The 23,258-nt window shown below is 49.4% G+C and overlaps 9 protein-coding genes across 9 annotated transcripts; 5 read left to right on the top strand and 4 right to left on the bottom strand.

The window, feature by feature from the left end:
• Positions 1-342: 342 nt before the first annotated feature.
• On the bottom strand, positions 343-1,266 carry sec11 (signal peptidase complex catalytic subunit SEC11; the record flags this gene model as incomplete). The annotated part of the gene is made up of 4 exons (XM_056913948.1): positions 343-511; positions 769-860; positions 916-1,089; positions 1,195-1,266. 4 exons carry the CDS (start codon positions 1,264-1,266, stop codon positions 343-345), a joined length of 507 nt encoding a protein of 168 aa, XP_056762797.1.
• Positions 1,267-2,534: 1,268 nt separating this feature from the next.
• On the top strand, positions 2,535-4,097 carry N7458_010565 (class I SAM-dependent methyltransferase; the record flags this gene model as incomplete). The annotated part of the gene is made up of 8 exons (XM_056913947.1): positions 2,535-2,558; positions 2,624-2,679; positions 2,945-2,986; positions 3,036-3,152; positions 3,206-3,231; positions 3,273-3,465; positions 3,607-3,951; positions 4,004-4,097. 8 exons carry the CDS (start codon positions 2,535-2,537, stop codon positions 4,095-4,097), a joined length of 897 nt encoding a protein of 298 aa, XP_056762796.1.
• Positions 4,098-4,284: 187 nt separating this feature from the next.
• Positions 4,285-5,781, bottom strand: N7458_010564 (Zn(II)2Cys6 transcription factor domain-containing protein; the record flags this gene model as incomplete). Its single annotated transcript, XM_056913946.1, has 2 exons — positions 4,285-5,661; positions 5,725-5,781. The coding sequence occupies 2 exons, from the start codon at positions 5,779-5,781 to the stop codon at positions 4,285-4,287; spliced, it is 1,434 nt and encodes a 477-aa protein (XP_056762795.1).
• Positions 5,782-7,004: 1,223 nt separating this feature from the next.
• N7458_010563 (uncharacterized protein) lies at positions 7,005-8,758 on the top strand (the record flags this gene model as incomplete). Its single annotated transcript, XM_056913945.1, has 5 exons — positions 7,005-7,201; positions 7,263-7,284; positions 7,337-7,410; positions 7,472-7,801; positions 7,852-8,758. 5 exons carry the CDS (start codon positions 7,005-7,007, stop codon positions 8,756-8,758), a joined length of 1,530 nt encoding a protein of 509 aa, XP_056762794.1.
• Positions 8,759-9,334: 576 nt separating this feature from the next.
• On the top strand, positions 9,335-10,858 carry N7458_010562 (DUF1593 domain-containing protein; the record flags this gene model as incomplete). The annotated part of the gene is made up of 1 exon (XM_056913944.1): positions 9,335-10,858. The coding sequence occupies one exon, from the start codon at positions 9,335-9,337 to the stop codon at positions 10,856-10,858; it is 1,524 nt and encodes a 507-aa protein (XP_056762793.1).
• Positions 10,859-11,166: 308 nt separating this feature from the next.
• N7458_010561 (putative RTA1 domain protein) lies at positions 11,167-12,360 on the bottom strand (the record flags this gene model as incomplete). Its single annotated transcript, XM_056913943.1, has 4 exons — positions 11,167-11,905; positions 11,969-12,118; positions 12,180-12,279; positions 12,339-12,360. The coding sequence occupies 4 exons, from the start codon at positions 12,358-12,360 to the stop codon at positions 11,167-11,169; spliced, it is 1,011 nt and encodes a 336-aa protein (XP_056762792.1).
• Positions 12,361-12,384: 24 nt separating this feature from the next.
• Positions 12,385-12,621, top strand: N7458_010560 (uncharacterized protein; the record flags this gene model as incomplete). The annotated part of the gene is made up of 2 exons (XM_056913942.1): positions 12,385-12,393; positions 12,424-12,621. The coding sequence occupies 2 exons, from the start codon at positions 12,385-12,387 to the stop codon at positions 12,619-12,621; spliced, it is 207 nt and encodes a 68-aa protein (XP_056762791.1).
• Positions 12,622-13,667: 1,046 nt separating this feature from the next.
• On the top strand, positions 13,668-16,364 carry N7458_010559 (uncharacterized protein; the record flags this gene model as incomplete). Its single annotated transcript, XM_056913941.1, has 5 exons — positions 13,668-14,018; positions 14,080-15,136; positions 15,192-15,319; positions 15,369-15,893; positions 15,960-16,364. 5 exons carry the CDS (start codon positions 13,668-13,670, stop codon positions 16,362-16,364), a joined length of 2,466 nt encoding a protein of 821 aa, XP_056762790.1.
• Positions 16,365-16,860: 496 nt separating this feature from the next.
• hir3 (putative transcriptional corepressor of histone genes (Hir3)) lies at positions 16,861-23,067 on the bottom strand (the record flags this gene model as incomplete). Its single annotated transcript, XM_056913940.1, has 5 exons — positions 16,861-18,252; positions 18,309-18,464; positions 18,514-18,736; positions 18,795-19,654; positions 19,714-23,067. The coding sequence occupies 5 exons, from the start codon at positions 23,065-23,067 to the stop codon at positions 16,861-16,863; spliced, it is 5,985 nt and encodes a 1,994-aa protein (XP_056762789.1).
• Between the last annotated feature and the right edge of the window lie 191 nt (positions 23,068-23,258).

Raw genomic sequence — 23,258 nt, 5'->3', positions numbered from 1 at the left:
AATGAGGCAATCAAAGACCCTGGAAGTCTCCTGGCGAGCCCAAATGCGGTCGTATGGTGACTTTGCGGGAAAATGAGGGGAGGGGGCCCTGATAGCTTTGGAAGCTTTCTAGCTTGCGGAGTGGGGTGGGCTGTGGGCGAGGACGTCAGTCCAACCCAGTCCCCAAAAAGCTTACTAGCCCAATTGGCATACCAATTGATAACTACAGCACAACTATCGTAGATATTGCCCAGGTGATACTTGAGGCATTTTTCATGGCTCGATATATTTGTTACGAGAGATGGATCTTGCCAGCCTTTCCTGGCTAGCTATCAACCCTTCTTACCCTTATCTAAACAGCAATTATTCCCGCTGAAGCATGACCATCAAGCCCATTATACCCAGAAGTACCGTTTTCAACCACGGGTGCTCCGATAGCATGATTGTAACGTATCCAACCATCGGGATGTATCCTCGCACGCTTCCTACAATATCCTCGGAACGATTAAGGTGATCCTGGTCGTGTGCATAGCTAAGATAACATAAATAGTTAGATAAGAATCTCATTGAAGAAAAATGGAAATTACAGGGGATAACTCACAGTTCAGTATCGTCGGCAAGGTTGTTATCACCCTGTTAGTGAGAGGCACACGAGATTAGCTCCAAGATCCAGGACCACATTAATGTGGAAGAGCATACCTTAGTCAGCAGCATATGAGAAGGAGCCGAGTCACTGTAGTTTAAATTAGCGCACAGCTCGTTGTGGAGATTCAATGACTAGAAACTCACACTGTGATCTCCTTGACCTTCTTTGTCTTTGCCTCGACCTCGGGGAAGCTTCGAACCACGCGGTGGACGATGGGGATATCCTTTCCGCGCACCTTTTCTCAATGTCAGCAAGACACAGAGCTCATGCAAGTATGAGGAGATACTCACGTTGTAGACCACGATTTCTCCCACCTCCGTTCGAGGGCTGCGATTCCATAGGAACAGAAGATCACCGCGTTGGAACGCAGGCTCCATACTACCCGAGAGGACGACCACAATGGGGGAACTGGATGCAGACGCCACTGATAATCCCTTCCATAGCATAAAGGCAGTCGATAGAACCTGTTCATCAAGAGAAAAACGTTGTTAGCCCTATCCTGGCAGGCCGGGAGTACCAGGACGGTCCGTATAGCAGAGGACGGTTCCGGAATCAGGAGCAACACATACTAAAGCAAAGTTGAGCACCTGCGCCACGGAGGTGCGGGCATTATTCAAGCTGGAGGAGAGTGAAGATAGCATGATGGGTAGACTGCCAGGCACGAAGGACTGGGACCAGCTGTGCTCTTCGAGAGCTTTGTTATTGCCGCGCTGGCAGAATATTGCGGAGAGGTGGCCTCGCCGACCCGAGGTGCTGGGCGGTCAGCCTTCTTGGCGCTCTCGTCCGATCGATTACCAGAACAGGAGTACTCACCGCATCGTGGAGAGTAAACAAACTTTAGAGTTATTGTATCATTGACCGCACGAAATAGTTTAATTGGCCCATCCGTCGTTCAATTTGATTCTGTTGAGCTACAAGCCTATCTCTTGAGCTTCCTGGTGAATGTGTAGGAACTCATCGATTGTATTCGAACACATCCTATCAGCCCATTATGTCAAGTAGAAGCCACGGTTCCAGGGCTGCTGGCCAACGGACATGGTATCGGAGGAAGCACGATGAAGCGAGCAAGATAAAATTTATCTGCAACGTTGGGGCGGGCCAATTGAGGCATTTCCGTGTACGCCGGCCGGCCTTTACATAGTCCACAAGAGATCCATTTCTGTTCGTCCAGCCCACTAGCGAAAGCCAGGATAAAAAAAAAAATTAGTTAGTATAAAGGTTAAAAACTTACCTAAGTGCAATAGGGTTGACAAAATTGAGTCCTTTCGATCAGGCTCCGACTCAGTGCCGCGAGAGATGCTAATTTTCTAGGCACCCATTTCTTCGTGACATATGTGGGCCCAGAGTACTTTTTGACATGTTACTAGAATAATCCGGACTCACATGCGGTGGATCCATTCGAGTCAATTTCAACAAACCATGTAACGGAGCCAAGATGAACGGGGGCTATATTCCCTAATCAGTGCTTTGGCATATTATCCGCATAAAGCTACGCTACACTAAGTGGTAGTAGGAGCAGGGTAGTGGGAGCTGGCAAAGCAGGCTAATATATCTGCTCTCTTTCTTCTATTGAAGATACTGAACTCGGCTCCGAAATCTGCCGAAATTCGGCGTATGATACAAATGTAGGCTGGTGTCAACCTTGTCAACTCCAGGATTCAACTGTGCTGCTCCCCGCAGCCAACCGTGGCGGCAGCCTTCGACGGGACGGCGCGTCCTTCCCGGCATCCACTAAATCGCAATGCGTAAGAGGGGGCCGTCGCGGGATGTGCAACGGTCATGCATCGGAAGTCCGGGGCCCCACTAGGATTGCGTTGCGAACTTGCGAGGTCTTTGTTAAACCGCGGCCCCCTCCCTTTTTCCAGGCATTTTTCCTTGTGTGCCTGGGTGAATCAAAGAAAAGGTGATCATGACGGACCAAATCATCGCTGTGGTGAGCATGACTCTTTCGAAAGGTGCTCTGTCATTGACATGTCTTCTCTCTAATGTTCAAATTAGGATACGAATCTATATCAGGTCAGAGATGGCGAATACTACCCCGATGATTGGCAATCGTGCGTTTTTGTTGCTTGTCTACGAGACTTTGTGTCTTCCTAGTCTATACTGAATTATTCTAGGGAAACAACTTCCATCGGATCGTCAATTTATCGAGGTTTGATGGAAAATGGCCGGCGGCAAGTCTTCCTGGTACCACTAGAGAGTGTTTGGATCCCGCAGCTGATCTTTATACCCTAGATATCAAAACCTTCGAGACGAGGGATATCTGTACGAAAGATTGACATCCTAATATCATATCCTACCTCTAATACTTAATCACAGCGTCCCATCAGATGATCAGATGTTCGAGACCTACGAAGCAGGGTAGGTGCGTTATTTTGCGGGGATGCTCAGACAGTTCTGACTTCAGCAGACACCTAGTAGCGCTTGTTTTGGACTCAGATAGATCGAATCCGCTCTTCCGATCTCCGATTGGTAGCAACGCCAAACACATACTTGACCTAGGGACTGGAAAGGGTGTTTGGGCAATGTATGTTCTTGGATGGATTCTAATGAATGAGTGATTTCTGACCACAGTCTCAGTGACGTGGCCGACACATTTCCCAACGGTAAGTGCCGGATACAGGTTAAATTAATAAGTACTAAACAGCTTCAGCGACGGTACGTGGGGTCGATCTCTTCCCGCCTCCCGTATCCTGGATGCCACCAAACTGCATTCTAGAGGTCGATGACGCCCTGCAAGAGTGGACATGGCGTGAGCCATTTGACTTGATTCACATGCGAATCATGATCGGATCCTTCACCGAGACGGAATGGGAACGGGTGTACAAGCAATGCTATGAGTAAGCTCCCTTGCGATGCCTCATCCTCAGTTGTATCCCTGACAAGTTGGTCATCTAGTAATCTGCAGCCTGGTGGTTGGATTGAACAACTCGAGGCTTCTCCAGTGATTGCGTGCGATGATGGAAGTCTCCCCCGGATAGTATTCTTAATACTTGGGGAGTCAACACAATGGAGTGTGCAAAAAAGGCGGGCCGCGAGTTGAATGCCATTGATACCATGGCGGAGAATATTCGCAAAGCCGGCTTTGTAGATATCCACGAGAAGGAACATAAGTGGCCCATCGGCCCATGGCCCAGAGACAAGAAGCTTAAGGAAGCCGGTGTGGTCAACTTTCAGCACTGGATGTCCGGCATGGAAGGATGGTGCTTGTGGTTGCTGACCAAATTTGGATCCCCACAGCCGTGGACGAAGGAGGAAGTCCATGTTTACGTGGCGAAAATGCGCGCGGAACTGAAAAATCCACGGCATCACATTTATCAAAGAGCGTAAGTTTGTGGTGCGCTTTGCGGGAACATCGTCGCTGACAGAATCTAATAGACGAAGGGTTTGGGCTCGTAAACCTTTTGCGGATGAGCTAGGGACTGAGGTTAAAAGGAGCCATCGCCTTGATCGCACGAGTGACTGGGGTTGACTCGGATTTGAGGCCATGAACTGTACACAACACATATCCTACAACTCTTGAATGCCATGGATCTATGTCTGTGTGGGGTGTCTCTCAAATTAGAACAACATGGGGAATATTCTGTTGATACATGCGAAAAGAGGATAGAAAGCTCACAAATTAAATTATATATAGCAAAATTCGTCTCAAGAAGACTTCAGTGGATAGCTTTCGCCCCTAAGAGTCCCATTGACCCGGCGACCCGATCAAGCCACGTAAAGGCTCGAGGGTCGTCCTTTTGAATCCCCTCTCCAAGTTCGCAAACAAGACGAAAGTCAAGACATGGGCCGCTAGCATTACTGGTGCTTGTACTTTGGGAGATGGGTGATAGCGCCACATTGCTCGAAGAGGAGTCTTCTTCGTCGATGCAGACAGGCGTGTTCAATCGGAATAGGAGTTGCTCAAGGATACCGAGGGTATTGACCGCGGCGCTGAGGAGTAATGATGGGCTCGTTTCGGGAAATCGGTTTGGTTCCGGGCCAATGAAACCACGGCATACTATGCCCAGCTTCCGCTGATTATATGATGCAAGCAGTGATCTTAACTCGTCACTGAGTGTGCGGAGTCGATCACAGGTCATGACAATATACTGTTCTAGGACCCGGGCTTTTGGAGAGGCAATAGAAACGACCTCTCGTGCCTCTTGGATATATCTGGGACACTTGACCAGCTCCATGAAAATTGCTTCGTAAGCATCGATGTAGAGCGACCACTCGCTCTGCTTTTGAGAGTCTTCCGCACGAAGAAAGGCTGCCAGGTCCTGCCAATCGTCTTCGCCCAGGAAGCATGGTTCGCCTTCGTGGATCGCAGCAGCAATCAGGAACGGCCTATAAGCAAAATGGCAGACTCGTCCGGCGCCAGTGAGATGAAGATTCATGCCCCGTTTCAGCATTATATGTTTTACCGCTCTGGAGTGACACACCCAGGCATCTCTGGTGGTCCGCGTAGTCATCTCATAGAAAGAGAGAAGAATGACCGCTAGCAGCAGCGCATCCGAGGACGCTTCCTCGTCTGAATTAAGAACTTGCCTGACTGCCGCCAGAGCCTGTGAATACTTCTGTCGGCTAAAGTGATTGATACTCGGGTCTCCAGTGAGGTGCGCGAGGTATTGCGCCGATAGACACGAGACGGACGCATCATAATACGGCTTCGTGCCAAAGTGTTTCAAAACCCAGTCTGGAAAGGTGAAGCCATCTCCAAAGCGAAATTCGTTATGAAAGAACATGGTGGGAAAAGCAGCACAGATAAAGTCCTTGAACATCCGCGGCTGCTGGCTGATATAGCATTGATTAATCAAAGCTGGATAAACACGCTCATCGATCGAAGCATTGGCAAAGAGATGAGTTCGTATAGAGCCACCTCGGCGGATGGTCTGAGGGTTGTCCTGAAAGTTATGATTACTGGTGACTGAGAACTTCTGATAGCGTTTCTGGAGACGCGGTCCCTCATCTTGAAATTGCCAGGGACGCTTGTACCCAGGACATACCACGCCGTACCTGCGACATTGGTGACAGTGTGGAATAGACTGGTCACACTAATCCGAAGTCAGCCTCGTGTCAGGCGTCATGTAACTAGTCAAGTGGGAGGAACGGCTGACTCTGATGCGTCGCTCCAGGCAGAGCAAACAGCCCTTGCTGTAAGGAACGCCAACCATTCTGATAGTTCAATGTGGTGACCCGCTAGCCCTCCACCCTCGTATGCCGGCCATGCCCAGGTCCTTTAGGTGGAGTGTACGGAGTAATTGATTTGCTAAGGCCAGATTCGAAAGGCACTCCCCTGAGCAAAGCGACCGTAGCCTCACCGCCCATTTGATTCGGTCCATCATGCCTTTTCTGCTTGTAAATGAGCACGCCCATTGGTTCCCAGTTCCCGCCCCTCGTATTCCTCGATCACTTGCGCGCCCCGTGATAGTCACGTGAGTATCCAAGATGCCTCACATCTTGTGGCTATTTAGTACGTTTGATCCTGAGGGTTAGGTCTGAAGAAAAAACATTTATCTGAGCATTGAAGGACCGACAAGGCAGTATCAGTGATGTTCGCATGTGAAGCCATCCCTATGGAAGCTATCTCCTCCGGAGCTCTATACCTCATCACCACCCTGAGGACCTCCACTTCGGGTACTAACACGCAACCTTAAAAGCCTCGAATACTTATCCATTTCATAAAGGACAGGGAAAAGGTGAATCAGAAAAGCATCCTTTATCTGAAAGGACTACAGAGTGTCTAATTTTAGTACAGAAGGAACCAAATCCCCTAAGGACATATAGAGATCTCCAGCTATCTGGAGGCGTAGTCAAGTGATGGCACATGGCACACTGAAGTCCTCCAGAACATGCCTAAGTCAACTCTGACATCACATTTTGATGTTAAGACACTCTCTTAGTTCTCCAAAACCTTAACGATCAAGCTACTGTACATGAATGGGCTTCCGGAGAGTAGGCCCCTTCATTCCACCAAGAATGCTGATAATTCTCTATCCCTGGAACTCAAAACCCCAGGTTTACGATTATAAAGAACTAGGAAGATTACGACAGCGTTTCTGGAAGCGAGGATGAAAATAACGTGTGAGGAATACAGAGACCAGTCGTGGTAAATTGCCTGGATTTCTCTCTTTCTTGCAGGCCTTGTTCCATACAAGTCGGAGATTAAGTCATACTATTGGTGGTATAATCGGAGCTTTTGTTCTGCATGTAGATCACAAGGGAACGATCCTCCATTCTTCGGAATTGGAACCCCTGTTTTCGCCAATGTGCTTTGCGTAAAAGACGTAACCTGGGGCGATCGTGTCAAGCTCTCTTCCGCTCATTTGCGAAGAGGCTTTGGACGATTTTCACTATCTGCTAGCAGAATGAACCCGTCAATCTATCGACTTCCAAGATGAAATGCCACTCCTATGATACCATGGAAGAGACCAAGTTCTCGCTTCAAGAACATCTACGAAACCACCATCTTGAGATAACACCAGACGGAAACTTTGTACGATGGCTAAGAGAGAATCCCAAACATCCAAGGAACTGGTCTGTCCTACGCAAGACATATGATACTGGAATTATCTGTGCATTGGATCTTTTTATGTATGATTACCCTCCTCTAAATCGAATCCCAGTGAATATTAACTTCCTTTTGCGGGAACAGAACTGCTAGCAGTACGGCCGGAGTGAGTCCCCAGGAACATGTGCGATTAAGGCAAGATCTAACGACAGCACCAGGCAGCGGCAGCAGCGCAAGCCAAACATGAATATCATCTGGATCATACCTTTGCAACCTTTTGCTTTGTGACACTGTAAGCTGTTATGCTACGTATAGGTCCACTCTGCGATGAAAACGAGCTAATCATGCTACAGATTTCTTCTAGGCCAGTCTATTGGCACCTTGCTGTTCCCACCTTGGTCTGAATCTTTCGGCCGCAAAAAGATGTATCTTTTCAGTAGTGGTCTGAGCTGTGTCTGTTGTCTTGTCATCGGATTATCACAGTCCCTTACTGGGGCTGTCGTTATGCGATCTCTGGCGGGATTGCTATCAGCAGTACCTAGCACCATTGTGGGTGGGAGTATCGAGGATATGTTCAACTCGCAGGCACGTATTTGGGTTGTCTTCTTCTGGACAGTGGCTTCAAATATTGGGTTGATTATTGGACCAATAATGAGCAGTCACGTCATCGAACTTCTCGACTGGTAGGAATTTCCCGCCCTCTCATCGACAGCCCACATCTAACGAATTCTAGGAGATGGGTCTTTTACACATATGCAATCATCATTGGTGGCATTACTTGCCTCCTTTGCCTTCTCCGAGAATCTAGGTCATCCTACATACTGACTTGTGAAGTTGATCGAATGCGTCGCGAGATCCCGGAATTACCGCCTGCAATGAACCATGATCACTCTCCAAACCTACAAACTTTCGTCAAGGAGGCTCTTTTCCGTCCAGCGCAGCTGTTTTTCCGAGAGCCCATCATATTTACGATCGCCATGATGATTTCTGTTGCAATGTCCCTCATCTATATTTTCACCGAAGCTTTACAGCCGATATATCAATCCATGGGGTTCTCTGCGTCACAAGCGTCTCTCATGTTCATGGCTATCGGGCTCGGGACATGTGTCAGCACATTCACTCGAATTCTGGATTGCTACATTTTCAACAAGCGCCGGATGCAAGGCAAGCCTATCAGGCCGGAAGACAAGCTCGTGGGGTTGGCACTTGGAGCTCCATTCCTAGCTATTGGTCTTTGGTGGTTTGGCTGGACCATTCCGCCCAAGACACCAGGGCCGGATACACAGTGGATCGTGCCAACGCTCTCTCTTGTCCTGGTCGGGTATGCTTTGACGGAAATGGACACTGTGCTATATGGGTATATTTCAGACAGCTATTTGAGCTACTCTGCAAGTGCTACCGCTGCCGTGGCCTTCCTGAGAGGCATGCTGTCCGGGGCATTCCCGCTATTCACGAACCAAATGTTCAATGGCATGGGAGCCAATATTGCGGTCTCTATTCTGGCAGCCGTGGCGACTGTCTTTTGCATCGTGCCTCCATTATTTTTGTGCTATGGTGAGAGGATCCGGCGACGAAGTCGATTTGCAAGGTATAGCTGGGAGATTCAAGAGGAAATGGGAAAGGACGAGTATGACATTTGATTGTGTATAAAGTGAAGCGATTGCCTGTGAATCACATATCCCGCTTACTATGACCTGTTTCGAATTGTACCATCGAATTCCGCCTAGTACGCTGATAAAATATCCAAACAAATAGGCTCTAGCAGGGGCTATTCGTTTAGTCCATAGGTTTCTATCAGGCAATCTACGCTCCGACCGCACTGAGACGAGAATACCGGTAGTTGGACGTGCCGGGGAGCGTAAACATCACGTCCAAATAAAGCAGTTTTAAGCACCACCACAGAAGTTCCGACAGGCGCTAATATCCAGGGTCTCAACTTTCCTTATGTTCCCCGCAGTGGGAAGCAAACTTCTCCACCGCGTGAAGGGAATATCTTGCCGCCTATGACGATCTTTCCTGACGAGAGCCCCACATCGCATGAGAAATAGAATAATGATAATGAATTTAGGGTAAAAATAACCACTGCAAGGCCAACCTACGTTATGACAGAGACTATAGGTTTTACTTAAATTCAATAAGCTTTCTGCCTGCATCATGTTGAAGAAAATTGCGTTTTAAGACTACATACTGCTGGGCACAATACCCTTCTTCATCAGATGTTGTTTCTGGACTACCTTCTACTCGCGGCTGGCCTGGTGGCTACCGCGCTGCCTGCAGCCCAGGCATATGCCACCAAAAGGTCACAAATGGTACGAACAGTCGTAACGACTGACATGGAGCAAGACGACTTAGCTTCCCTGGTCCGCTACCTACTTTACACCAATGAACTCGATACCCAGGGCATCATATACACAGCCAGTCGGTATCACTGGGCCGGCGATGGCAATGGTACCAAGTTCTTCTTAGCCGGCAGAGAATACAAAACCCCCCAGTGGGCATGGCGTTGGACCGGTACGCGGACCATTCAGGATAAAGTCCTGCAGGCGTATGCTGATATTTATCCCAATTTGAACTGCCATGATCCTTTCTACCCCACGCCGGATGAGTTATTGTCAAAGGTCAGAATAGGCAATATTGATTTTGAGGGCGAAATGAGTCATGACACCGACGGTTCGAATCTTATTCGTTCACTGTTGCTGGACGAGGACCCACGACCTTTGTACTTGCAGGCATGGGGTGGGACCAACACTATCGCTCGTGCGCTGAAGGCAATCGAGGAACAATATTCGAAGTCACGGCAGTGGCATCAAACTAGAGACACTGTTTCTCACAAGGCTGTCATAATGGCCAGTGGCTTCCAGGATGAGACATACGCAAACTACATCGCTCTCCACTGGCCACAGATTCGAGTTGAGGAGCTCTCGACTGGATACAAGACTTGGGGATACAACTGCCAGGGTCAGGGCAATGTCCGTGGCTATCCCAACGATGAAGAGTACTTTTCGGGCGACTGGATCAAGGCACATATTGAGATAGGTCCATATGGGAAGCTCTATCGTTCTTGGCTGGACGGCCAGTCGATGCCAGGTGACCCCGAGGATGTCTTTGGGAATTTGACAGAGCTGGAGTCGTCAAGTCAATGGTGCAAGTCCACCGGTTCATACGACTTTTTGTCCGAGGGAGACAACGTGGTGTACAACCCCTTGTTGACGACCGGCCTCCAGGACCCCGCTAACCCAGCGCTCGGTGGCTGGGGCGGCCGTGCCATTCAAAACAGCACTTCTCCAAACCTGTGGCAGATGGTTGATAGCGAGAAGAATCAAACCGGCGATGAGATTGCCTACTATACAACGAATCGTTGGGCTGCCGCTGTCCAGAATGACTTTGCGGCTCGTATCCAGTGGACCATGACTGCGAACTATACGCGCGCTAACCATGCGCCAATGGTTGAGTGTGTGAATGGAACTGCAGTAAATGCGCATCCTGGGCAGACATTGATACTAGCGGGTTCAGTTAGCGATCCGGATCTCGACAATGTCACCACAACCTGGTGGCAATTCTTCGAAGAAGGCACATACCCTGGGACTGTGACTGTGGCTGACCGTGGCAACCATACGGCGACCATTATGGTCCCTGAAGACGCAAAGGCCGGTCAAACTATCTCAATGATCCTTCAAGGAACTGATAACGGGCAATTCCCTTTGACCCGATATAGCCGCACTTTTATCCATGTAGTCTAACCAGGTTTGATTGGCTACGTCGCTCAGGCGTCGAGAATCCATATTACGAAGCAATAAGGCCCTTTATATAGTCTGCAAATATAATGTTGAGGCTTCAGCTTGATAAGTATCAAAATAGTATTTCTGGATTACTCACGATGTCAATTTGTAATCGTAAATTATAGCAATACTATCGATAATCTATCTTGGGTATGATACAAAGGCGAAAGGCAATAGAACGAGAAAGAATCCAAGGGATAAGTCAACACCTCAGAAGTTTACATCGTGCAAAAATTGGGACAATCGAATGATCGGAAATTGCAGCCACTTTATGCCTCCTGCGCAACATGAGAAGTATTTCCTTGCTGTGCCTGGCTCGACTCCCAGTACTTCTCCTTCCTGCCGCGGTGAACAATCAAACCGTAAATATCAAATGGATCAACGAGCGTAACGAACCAGGGACGGGGATCATCATATCCTGGTCCCTCAATCTCAGTCACACCATCTTCGGCCAAGTAGATCTTGTTCGAGCGAGGCAATGCTTGCATGGGATGGAAGACATTCAGCAAGGTCGTGTTGCTGTACATGAACACCACTTCAAAAAACCAGAAGAACCATTCCTGCTTCAGGACTGGGCTGATATGCTGGATATCAGTGTAAGTGTTCAAGCTTGCCGCAGTGAAGTATTCGACAGTACGGTAGATGGTTCGAATAGTGATGAGCGTAGAGCTGGTATAGAGGACGATCAGGGTGCGTTTGATCTTGTGGTTGAGCACTCGACCTTTGGAGCAATTGTGATGGAACCTTCCAGCCAAGGCCATGAATGCGACCATCAAGGCGATCTGCAGAATAAGGGCCGCTTTGAGCAATGCCTTGCCGGTTTTCACTGAGGAGGGTGTGGAATCGCCACCCGCAACTCGGACGGCTCCATTCGCAGTGATGGCCTCAATGGCAACGCCGACCGCCACAAAGGTGGTGAATACCCGGCCTGGATGGATGGGGGAGTGGTATGGGATATAGTACAGCATTCGTCCAAGAATGAAGTAGTTGGCACCTTCATAGACAGGCCTGAAAATGATCAAGATCAGTATACTTTGACGAGGTAGTCAGACGGGCCCGAGAAATCCTTACGGTGCAACAAGAAGGAGGACCTGGCTAGCAATGAATACGCCAACGTTGCCCCATTGACCAAAGGCGCCAATCGTGCGCATGATAAACCCTGCGGTGAAGAGAAGTGCCGCCCATGGTAGAAGACCGGTCACTTTCCAGGACTTGTACCTTCTAGGAGGTTGTCAGCGTGTAAGTTAAGGAAAGGCCTTGATACCTAGTGGTCCTTGCTTACATGTTCTGATAGGCATGAATGGTACCCGATATGGCGAAGAGGATCGCGAAGGCAATGGCGGCACCTTTGTTCGGCGCGTAGAACCACAGACTACCTTCTTCTGCTAGATGTCAGATTGACATCTTCTATAGGTATTGAACCTTCATTCAAATCACTTACGGTATGATCGTGACTCAAGCATGGTCGCTCTGGTTAGAAGAACAAAATGTCTTCGGTAAGTATTCAAAGTATGGAAGAAGAACAGCGGCGTCGAGATGGAAAGGAGCGGACACTCGAAGTCCAGTTGATCCACATTATATACCTGCTGAATTCTCATGAGCTTTATATCTACGTGAGGAGTATTGTCCTTTTCAGCCTTACTCCGCCATTCTTCACGGCCACAAACAAGCGAAAACGAGATTACCAGATTGGGTCAGATTGCATGAAGCAGCCAAGGGAGTGATCCGGCTGCCTCAGCGAATCACCGCGCTGAGATGGGAAGGGAGTGGAACCCGTTCCAACGAGCGTGCAGGGTCACGCTAACCACACAAGCGTTGGAAACTTGGCAAGGCGCAGCAGTTTTGGCCCAGATACGAGGAGATGTTTGGGTCCGAGCGCCGATCCGTGGGTCTCATGAGATGAGCTAGCTTCTGGTCGTCCAGCGATGCTTAGCTGGGCGCAATTATATGATGCAAAAAACAGGCTTTCCTGGGCTGAGACGAGGGTAAGTTGGGGGTATATGACTGTCATACGAGCTTGCCTCTATGAGGAGATACGATGCTCACACCAAAGGAAAGGAAGTGCGACTGCGGCTTAGGCCGAATAGAGAAAGCTTACTGGCATGGACCCAGAACGAGAAGAAGAGATCTTGCAACCATACTTTACCTCGACCAACCATCGCTCGAACCACAAAATACCAACAGCATCCTCGATCGCTCGTTGGCGATATTGAAAAACTGGCAGATCAAAGGTTGAAGGCAGGCTGTGACTTCCATTCCATGGCGGCCAACTGCGGCTAATAATCGCCAAAACATTCTGTACGAGTTCATATTAACCGCACTCGATGTTGCCATTCTCTTTTGCCTAATAATTGTTCACAATCTTGGTCAGGGGGCAGTAGTATGCCCAACGAAGGAGTAAAAGAAGTTCATAATTATGTCCGGGTAAAGAGGTCAGAGTCTTCAAGAAAAGGTCGGGCTGTATCCGCTTCAGCTTCCTCTCTTTCAAACGATCTTCTAAGTGTCTCTCAAATCATTTTGTGAGATGGTTTAGACAACGTCCTATCTTTTAAAACATCATTGATGAGTTCAACATACAGAACCATCCCGGTCCCGTGACTTTTGGAATACATGGTTGCCGGGGAAACACGCGACTTACCGGGTTGGGAAAAGGCGGTGTTGACTTGACGTCTCGACTTGCCGACTCACTACTACTGAACTCACGAACAGCGTTTAACCTCCACACTCAATTTTTTTGATGGTAGAGTCGAACCCAAACACCAGAGTCAAGATGACATCCAAAAAGCCCCAGAATGCGCTGTTTCAGGTCTATCTGCGCCTGCGCCCCCCGATGACCGAAAGACATGATGATTCTGAACGGTTCTTGACCGTTGAACCTGCAGAGGCGTCTCAAAATGATGGAGAGATCGTCGCGCCCGTTCCGACCCATATTACCCTGCAACCGCCTAACGATTCGCGAAAACGTGCGATTGAGAAATTCGGCTTCACAAAGGTATTCGAAGAAAATGCAACACAATTGGACATCTTCAATGACACAGGAATGGAATCCATTGTGAGAGGAGTTCTCAAGGAAGGCCGCGATGGATTGGTTGCGACACTCGGAGTGACAGGAAGTGGGAAGGTTGGTTGGCCTTGGTTCCGATATGGGTATGAATACCAGCTGACAGTGTATGTGAGGACAGAGTCACACCATTCTTGGGTCTAAATCGCAACGAGGCGTTACCCAGATGGCACTCGACGTCATTTTTCGATCTCTGGAGCCCACCAAGAAATGCGAGGATGGAAGCATCAGCCCTCTAATGCTTGCCTCATTAGCCGCGTCGGACGCCTCAGAGGCCCAGCTCTTCTCGGCCCAGACTTTCCTGGAAGCCGTCTACGGCGAGCCCAGCGCTGGTCGTAGCTCGAGAGCCCAAACTCCCATGAGTCCATCTCGTGCACACACCCCATCAACGGTACGGAGCCCCAAATCCCCAAATTTCCATGGAGGATCGCCGACCAAGCGTGAACCTGTACTTGGACCAGGTCTCGCCAGTCCATACCCAATCCCCGGAAGCTTTCGCAGGCCAGACCCCAGCCGCATCTACATTTCCAATGGCATGGATCAAATCGCCTTTGACGCACTGTCAACTGAGCAATCGAGAAGGATCGACCCCGGATCTCTGAACCCTCTCCCTTTTACCCGTCCCAATCTTCACGAGAACCATTCAGCTAAATCACGACTTTATGTCTTCAAGGAGCCGACGCCTGCATTGGTTTTCCCTCGCCGCCAGCCCCGCGAACGACCTCCTACTACCCCGAGACTACCCGACGTAAGCCACCTGGCCGTGGATCTTAATCCAAGCCCCGACTATGTTGTACTTGTGTCCATGTATGAGGTTTATAACGACCGCATCTTCGATCTGCTGTCGCCCTCTATTGTACCTAGTCAAGGGAACACCATGTCCCGCGGAAACGCCCAGAAGGACCGACGGCGTCCCTTGCTATTCAAACCTACCGAAGGATCTCCGGACCGAAAGCTAGTCGCGGGTCTTCGCAAGATTGCGTGCAGTAGTTACGAGGAGGCTTTGGCTATCCTCGATGTCGGGCTGACAGAACGCAAGGTCACAGGCACTGGAGCTAATAGTGTTAGCTCACGGAGCCATGGCTTTTTCTGTCTCGAGGTCAAGAGGCTGGTACACAGCAAGCGGCATGGCGAGGCCCTCTGGACAGGGAATACCCTGACCGTGGTTGACCTAGCAGGTAACGTTTATCCTTGCTCCGCTGCCTGGCTTGTGTTGCATCTAATGATAAATAGGTTCTGAGCGAGCCAGAACTGCGAAGACCGCGGGAGCAACTCTTGCAGAGGCTGGTAAGATTAACGAGAGTTTGATGTACCTCGGCCAATGTCTGCAAATGCAAAGCAACCTGCAAGATGGAGTCAAGGTAATAGCCCTTTCTAAGCTGACTGTTGAGCAATTGCTAAATCTTTTAGACTGCCCTCGTTCCTTACCGCCAGTGCAAACTCACTGAGCTCCTATTCTCTAATTCTTTCCCCTCATCCAACCAGATGTCTCGGGGCCAATATCCGCAGAAAGCTGTCATGGTTGTGACTGCTGATCCAGTCGGGGACTTCAATGCAACCTCTCAAATATTACGCTACTCAGCACTAGCACGCGAAGTGACAGTGCCACGCGTTCCATCTCTGACCGAATCAATCATTTCTGCGGGCTCTGCTCGCGGTCGAACGACCAGCGGTCGGACTTCACCGAACGATGCGTCTTCCGAGGATCTTGACCGTGCCATGGCAGAAATCGCCAGGCTGACAAAAGATTGTCATGGCATCGCGGTGCGATTGGCAGAAGAAGAGATTGCTCGGTCTGAGGTTGAGCTCAGACTACAAGCTGCTGAAGATCGATGCATGATGATCGAACAAGAGGTTCGTGAAGAATGCTGGGCTGATATGGATGAGCAAATGGAACAAGAGAGGAAACGCTGGCAGGCGGCATGGGATGAACAGGTGAGTTTGCTTTGTGTCCATTAAAGCCTACGGCATGCATACATTTGCTGATCCCATTTCCTTCAGATCGGCCGCAACGATGACCACATAGACAAGAAGATTGAGCTGGTGTCTCGTGGTTTCAGTATCTACGAAGACCCTGAGCAGTCAACAAACGACCGAATGGAAGAATTGGAAAATGAAAATGAGCAGCTTCGTCGCCGCTTGGCCGTCCTCGAGCGCGAAATGTTGTCTCAATCGCCGACTCGAAAGCCTAGGGCAAAAAATGCCCCGTCATCTTCTAGCAGAACCACCAACCGCCTTGGCCGGGAGAGTGATATTGAAAATGCTCTGCAACGCATGAACCAGCTCAACCTTACGGATACCATGTTCTCGCCACCATCTCCCACGCCAAAGTCTTCCTCGCCCGGTAAGAAGACAAGAAAGATCTCCACTCGCAAGTGGGACTTCGCACCGGAGAGCGAGATCTAGACTTTTCGCATTGATTCTTGTAATGACTTTACGATTTGATTTTTCATTGTTTTTCTTGGCAAGCTGGATTGATTAGATACACCCCCTGGGCAGGGAAGGATATTCTCGGTTGAGGCGTTCTAATTGGTCATTCATGGGATCTCTACTTTCTATTGTTGTACAACTGTCGATATCTTGCAGATAATATTCATCTTCTTTTCTTGTCACTGAGTCCTCCTGGTGTTGTTGATGCCCCTGAATAATCGGACTTTGAATTACAGATGACTACTTGACTATACGCAGATCCCGGGAGATGTAACACCTTATTGTGTCGTTGATTCTCAAGAGAAAGAAATGAAAGCGACAATGAAAAAATCCGGTTGGTATCAATAAATACAGTATAGAATATCTTCCATTCTTCCAACGCCACCAGTACATCCCAGAGGGAACCCTTGTACATGCAATCCATACGCCGCCGTTGTCGCACAAGCAAAGAAAATGATGGAGCGTGAAGCTTTCAAGCAGGAGTGAGATCCATTGGGTCCGGGGTTTCAGCAATCTCATCATCGCTGTCTTTGTTTTCAGGTTGATTTTCAGCGAGCTCAGAAGGCTCGTCGTCATCCTTATCGACCTCTTTGTCGGTGGCTTCGAGATCATCATCGAGCTTGGTCTCATCTCCATCTGGGCCAGCTTCATCTTCATCTTGATTCTCGTCATCTTCTTCCTCATCACCTTCCTCGTCTTGACCGCCAGCTTCGCCTTCTGTGGCCGTGGGGTCATCTTCATCCTCGACATCATCGTTTTCATCGACTTCTTCATCTTCTCCTTCCCCTTCTCCCTCGTCTGCGCCATCGTTTTCAGTTTCAGTTTCAACATCACCTGTTTCGGCATGATGGATTTTGGAGAATAGAGATTTCTGTTCGGAATTCATCTTGTTAAGCTTGCTCTCATCGACATCGGTCAGATCGCTCTCATCCGCAGTATCATTCAAGCTGTTGTGATCGCTCCGCTGCACGCCCGCACCAGAAGTCTGTTCCCCTGGCCCACGAGGGGCTGAAGTGGGAGCCGAGGATGCATTGGGGCCCTGTAAAGTGGAGGAAGACTGGTCTGTGTCAGCCGTGGCAGTAAACTTGCTCGTTGCCGTTCGCGGGCCAAGTTTTAGGTTGACAATCGTATCGGCGCGTTTTTGGACATCGCGACGAGCAATGCCCTTGGTTCTACCTCGAGGTGCCGGAGTATCAGACGCTGGAAGAGGGGTGGCAGGCGTAGATGTCTCGGTATTCGCATCTCCTGTCATGAGAAGATGGTCGACCTTCATCTTTTCTTTGTTCTCCTCATTTGCCTGCTCAATGAGCAAGGGCATGTTCAATTCGTAGACACGGGCGTACAAATCTGCAATGAGGTCTTCGAACATGGTAACTTTCATTAAGTTATTGTTCAGCTTCTTCAACTCCAGAGACTCACGGATCAGCTCCAGAAGGGGAAGACTGTCTGGAGATAGTTGCGTTAAAGTCTCCAGCCGAGCTGTTTTGGTCGAGAATTCTTCCCACCCAATAGGTTTGAACACACCCTCTTCGTGGCCCTCGTTAATATTCGCGGCTCTACGGATCATCTTCGCGTAAGTCAAGCAGACATCCTCCCACAATTTAGTGTGATCGATGAAGTCCCCTTGCTTCTTTCTCACGCGACGTAGCAGCTGATCTAAGCTTGCACGATCATCCAGCTGATCCAGTAGGCTGACGAAAAAGTACACGTAGCGAGTGGTATACACAAAATGCCTCCCCGGACGTTCAAATTCGGGTCGCCAGACCTGAATGGTAAGCGTTTTGGTGAAGATCTGTGAAAGTTCTTGCTTGGCAGCGGCAGCAGCAGTTGCATTCTTTTCGTCATCATAGAGAATATGGGCAGCCTAACATCATTAGAAGATTGGACAAATTGTCAAAAGCTGACAAAGATGGTATTTACCTTGGCGCTCATCCGATGGTGCCAGTTGGACTTGTCGGCGCTCTTGAACTTCCTGACGACCTCAAGGATGTATGGCTTCCATCCATCCATGTTCTCCGGTTCATCTACTTTGCGAGCCCAAGGTGTAGCTTGAAGCGCTTGGCTAGCCTCGACCGGCTGTATGGATGTCAGATACGGCGCGGCGAGTTTTGAAACTCAGACTTACAGTCATGTCTCCGTGGAGGACCAGCTTGTGAACAATAGATACAAGCTTGAAATGTGGCTCAAAGATAGGGTCTGCACGGGAATCTTTCCTCTTGGGGAGGCTCGAAATAGCATCGTGAAACGCTTCTAGAACATCATGCATTTCCACCCGCTTCGAAGTCGTCCTCTTGGAATCGTCACAGCTAAACATCTTCCAGAGACATTTACCAATGAAATAATGTGTTCTGAAGACTCATTAGCTCCACCTCCTCGTCGGAATAGCAGTCAAAGGTTCATACTTACATCCACCGTTTGGGTTTGTCCACAAGTGCTCTCTTGAGGAGGTTGCAGGCAAAGTTCCACACCGAGTATGAGGACATTTCCTTGAAAGGTTGGCCTTTATACATTTGCTGACTTTCTTCGCTACTGAAGTGGCGAGAGAAATCTGAAAGACCAAAGGCGCCCATCGAGAGCGGCCCACGTGAGGAAGAGTACATCCGAATTCCGAAATCAGTGTAAAGGTCTGATAGAAGTGCTCGGGTCTCGTTGTTGGGCTCCGCACTTCTCATCGCTGTTGAAACGGCCATGGCATAACAATGAATTGCATATCGTTGAGTAGCTGCCAAATCACTGCGGTTGTTGTTGATCTTGTCCGCCGTCCACGTTATCTCTTCCTCGAGCTTGGTATCGTACGCCTGAGCCAGGCGGTACCAGGTTTCCCATCGCCCGGATCCATGGTCAATATCCAGTCTGAAGAAATTGATAGCGTCGTCGAGCTCCGTGGTCGAGCCGGGGCTGAGGCGCTTCTGAGACCGGAACTTTGTCAATGCGGCATGGCCAAGGAGGAAATACCATCCCTTGGCGGCAATTTGAGCATTCTCGCCCGGAACTTTCAGCATTGAAAGTTCCAACACTCCCTGAACGGCGCGGAGGAGAATAGATGGATTAATTGCGGCCTTGATGTACCCATGGAAGACCCGCCGATTAAACGACATTTGAGGTGACGATGAAATCTTAGCCGGAACAATCGTTTGTTGCATCTTTTCGATAGTGGTCTTCAGGTCAGACTTCGACAAGTCCTTCATGTTCATATTTTGTGCTTGCCTCATCACAAAGTCGATCATCATGATGGCAGTAGGACGGTCCAGTTTTTCGGGGAACATCTGTGGTCAGACGTTCCATCGAATGGAGAGAACTTGATGCCATGAAGATCCAATAACACCTGGCAGATATCAAACTCATAATCACCCTTAGTCTCGAGATCCAGCAACTCAGATTTCATGAGTTTTAAGAATCTTTTCTGGGAGTATTTGCACATGGAGCGAACACCCAGCGCATTATGCACAGACCGAAGAACGCGAATGCGATCCTCCAGTGGTTCCTCGAAGAGGTCTTTGTTCTGGGAGATTGCCTCCACGAACAGGGTATACTGCAAGATCCAGCAGCGGACATAGAGCTCTCGCATCCTTTCCTTGAAATTTTCGAAGGATTTTGCTAGTGATCCACGTAATTCACGCGCCGAAATTTGCCCCACACGAATGGAATCCTCGTACAAGACGAAGGTATGAATGAGTCTGGAGAGACGGGCTGCTGCTGAAATTGAAGCTTGAAGGTGCTCCATATCAACACACTCATAGGCCTTTTCGACCTGGTTAAGAATAAGTGGAATAGCCTTCCCCATGATCGCATCCAGCGACTTCAGCCAGCCAAGCAAGGTCAGCTGCCGATGCCCACTCGTCTCTTCGAGATGTTTTGGGTCTTCTAGCTCCTTCATTATGATTTCAATGCTTCGAAGATAGCATGACACAACCTTTGGTAGATAATCAATAGCCTGATACGCTTCTTGAAGCCTTCGCCACAAGAACAGTCGTAGTGTGGCATCACCCCGGTCTAGGAACGCACCCATTTCACTGGGTAGAGAGGAGGGGTCATTCGCATCGTTCTGCTCCGGGGATCCATCTGCATACTCAATAGATGAAGGTTCAAGTATTGGCTCAATAGCTTCAATCAGAGATACAGGGTCTTCATCTTCAGGGTTGAAAACTTTGGCGAAGAAGTCCATACACTTTAGTTTGAGTACCTCATGATCAACCGTCGCCGCAGACAGCTCCGACATGGTAGGGTTGTTCAAGAGAGTGAGACAGGGGTCCCCAATAGCCAGAAGTATGTGCTTGAGGTCTTGAAGGCAAATCAAGATGTGCTCTCGCTCAGCCTCACCGGCAAGATTCACATGAAATGTTGACGCCCACAGATGGCGGAGAGCCAGGTTCTGGCGGCAATCTGGTGACGGACAGGAGTCGAGAAGGATGTCCAAAGCCGATCGGGTGAGTATGCCCCATCTGGCAAGGCGATCAATCTGGGCCCGTCGTTTACCTCGACTCTCTTCGCTGCCAGTGTTCTCAATAGAGACAAACACATCCAAGTGAAGTTCGTAGATGGACTGCATCATCTCGAGCTGACAAAAGTCGCTTTTCTGATACTGAAAGGAAGATTCGGGGCTTGACTCGAGAACTCGTTGTTCAGTCAGTGCGGCGGCCTCGCTCATCCTTGCAAAAATGAACTCGTCCTCGCGGAGCAGAAGTTCCACAACTGTCTCCTTGAGTACCTTGGACCACAAAAGCGACGTGTATGTTGATTTCATGACAGGCCATTTAGAAGGCTCCTCCTCAATGTCTGGCATGAGGAGATTTTGAAGCCACTCGTACACGGTCTGATGGGGGTGTAGCCAGCTGCTGTTCACTCTTTCTGAAAAGCGATATAGCTCCTCTCCCGAACTTAACTCTTCTTGAAGCACAGTCTTCCGAGACCCACTCCTCGAGTGTTCAAGGAATACAGACAGTCCTGACTTATTGGAGCCTTGGATATCCTTTACTGAAGACAAGTCGTCTTTTTGCTGCATTGAACGGGACTTTTCATCGTTCCAATTTTTGGATATGCCACGCAGATCTTGGATGAGCCGTGTCTCGGGTTCTTGAGCAGCCTCGTCACAATCATTCAAGGCCGCTACCTTTTCTCTGAGTGTCTCGATCGTTCCCAAAGCTTCAATCCCAACTTTGGAGTACAATGAGCCAAGGGTATTGAACATCCAATCATCTGCATTGACATAAATCTCCAAACGGTCTTCGTAGTATTTTTCATGATCAAAAGCGACTTCGTCAGGTTGAGCCAACGCATCAGCATTCGACTCCCGAGCTCGCGTTCGTCGACTCTTCATTCTTCCTCCCTCAGGCTGGTCATCGTTGGCAGCCGATGTGGATGATCTCTTGCGGGTATCAGAGGGAGATTTTGGTTCTGCTTCTTCGGGGTTGGCATCATCGTCGGCAGCTTGTGTTTCGGGTGGGTGGATAGATTGTCGCTCCAGCGATTCCATCAACTGTTTCTCTGCACTTTGATCAATTGCAGACTGTTCCTCTGCCGGCTGATCCAGTGCATTGTCTTCTGCAGGTTTCTCAGTCTCGGCGACTTCCTCGTCCTCCTTGAGCATATCCACATCTTCATTCTTGAGCTTATCTATCTTGCTTGTCGCACCATTCTCGGAAGCTTTGTCCATTTCCTCAATTTCGAGAGAATCAAGCGCATCAGAACTCTTGGGAGGTAGGGCGACGCAGATGGCTTTACTCGGGCTGTCAGCAATAGAAGCATCTTCCTCGTCATCTAGTGCTTCAAGAAGGGCTTTGCCAACCGCTTCCCAGGTTGCTTCTGGCGGCCTGATTTCCCTGCGCGAGGTTGAGAGGGCGAGAGGGCCTTTGCTCGGATCTAGGAGTTGTATATCGGTCGGTATTGTAGGCAGGTAAGAATATAAATCAGCGTGTTGTTTGAGATATTTCTCGAGCGCCCTTTTCGGCTTCTTGACGGGAATCTGGGCCGCGGACAGTCCGTCAAAAAGGGCCTGGAGAGTGCTCCGCAGGCGTTCTTCCGAGAATGTTTCCTCCAGACCAAGTTGCGTCGATCGCACTTCTAAGCGATTATCATCATCCGCCAGGACGCTCTCGAGACAGAATCGAGTGAGGCGATGGCTCTGGAGAGCACTACCAAGTCTGGCGCTCTGTCTCCACAAATTCAAGTCGGTATCATCACGCTCAAGCGCCTCCGCGAAAGATTGCACCGCGTCCTTCGTTGCCTTGGCCGTCTTTTGCGCTGTGTCCGGTTCTGTCTCGGCGCCCTTGGGGGTATTCCGTAAAGTCTCGTGCAACGAATCGAGGAGGAATTTGCCATGATTCTTATAGGAGAGGTAGAGGGTCTGGAAAAGGCTGGATGTTGAATCGTTGACATTGAATTCTGCAACTGCATCTGCCGCAGCGCCAGCGTCGTCGGTGGTGACAGTAGCTGGTTGCGCATCTGGTACATCGGCCCGCTTGAAATCGGAGAGGGACTCGGGGTATTTGAAGATCTCGGAATTGAGCAAAGAGTCGTATGCTTCAGCTGCTTGAGGGTAATACTCCGGACCTTGTGAGTGAAGCTTCAGAGCACTCTGGTAGAGCTTCAGAGCTTCTTCAATTTGGAGTTCCTTGGTGTCGTCGACTTCCTCTTCAATCCCATCATCCGGTTCAACGTTCAGTGCGACCCAGCTTGCCATGTTGCCAGCTTCCCGTGAGTTTGTTCTCGAGGACAATAAACGAATGTGAGAGTAGCAAGATGCATCGCCGATACCCCTGACGACAGCTGGGCTAGGTGTACGGCGATCAAAGAAAGACACGCAAGGACGATGGGGTAGCGCAAGCTAATCGCGGTTCACGCGTTGGCTGCCAAATCAGGCAAGGCCGCCCT

This window comes from Penicillium daleae, assembly GCF_028827525.1.
Source record: "Penicillium daleae strain IBT 16125 chromosome Unknown utg000008l_segment0_segment0, whole genome shotgun sequence".
NCBI lineage: Eukaryota > Fungi > Ascomycota > Eurotiomycetes > Eurotiales > Aspergillaceae > Penicillium > Penicillium daleae.
This window is presented reverse-complemented; position numbering and strand designations above follow the sequence as displayed.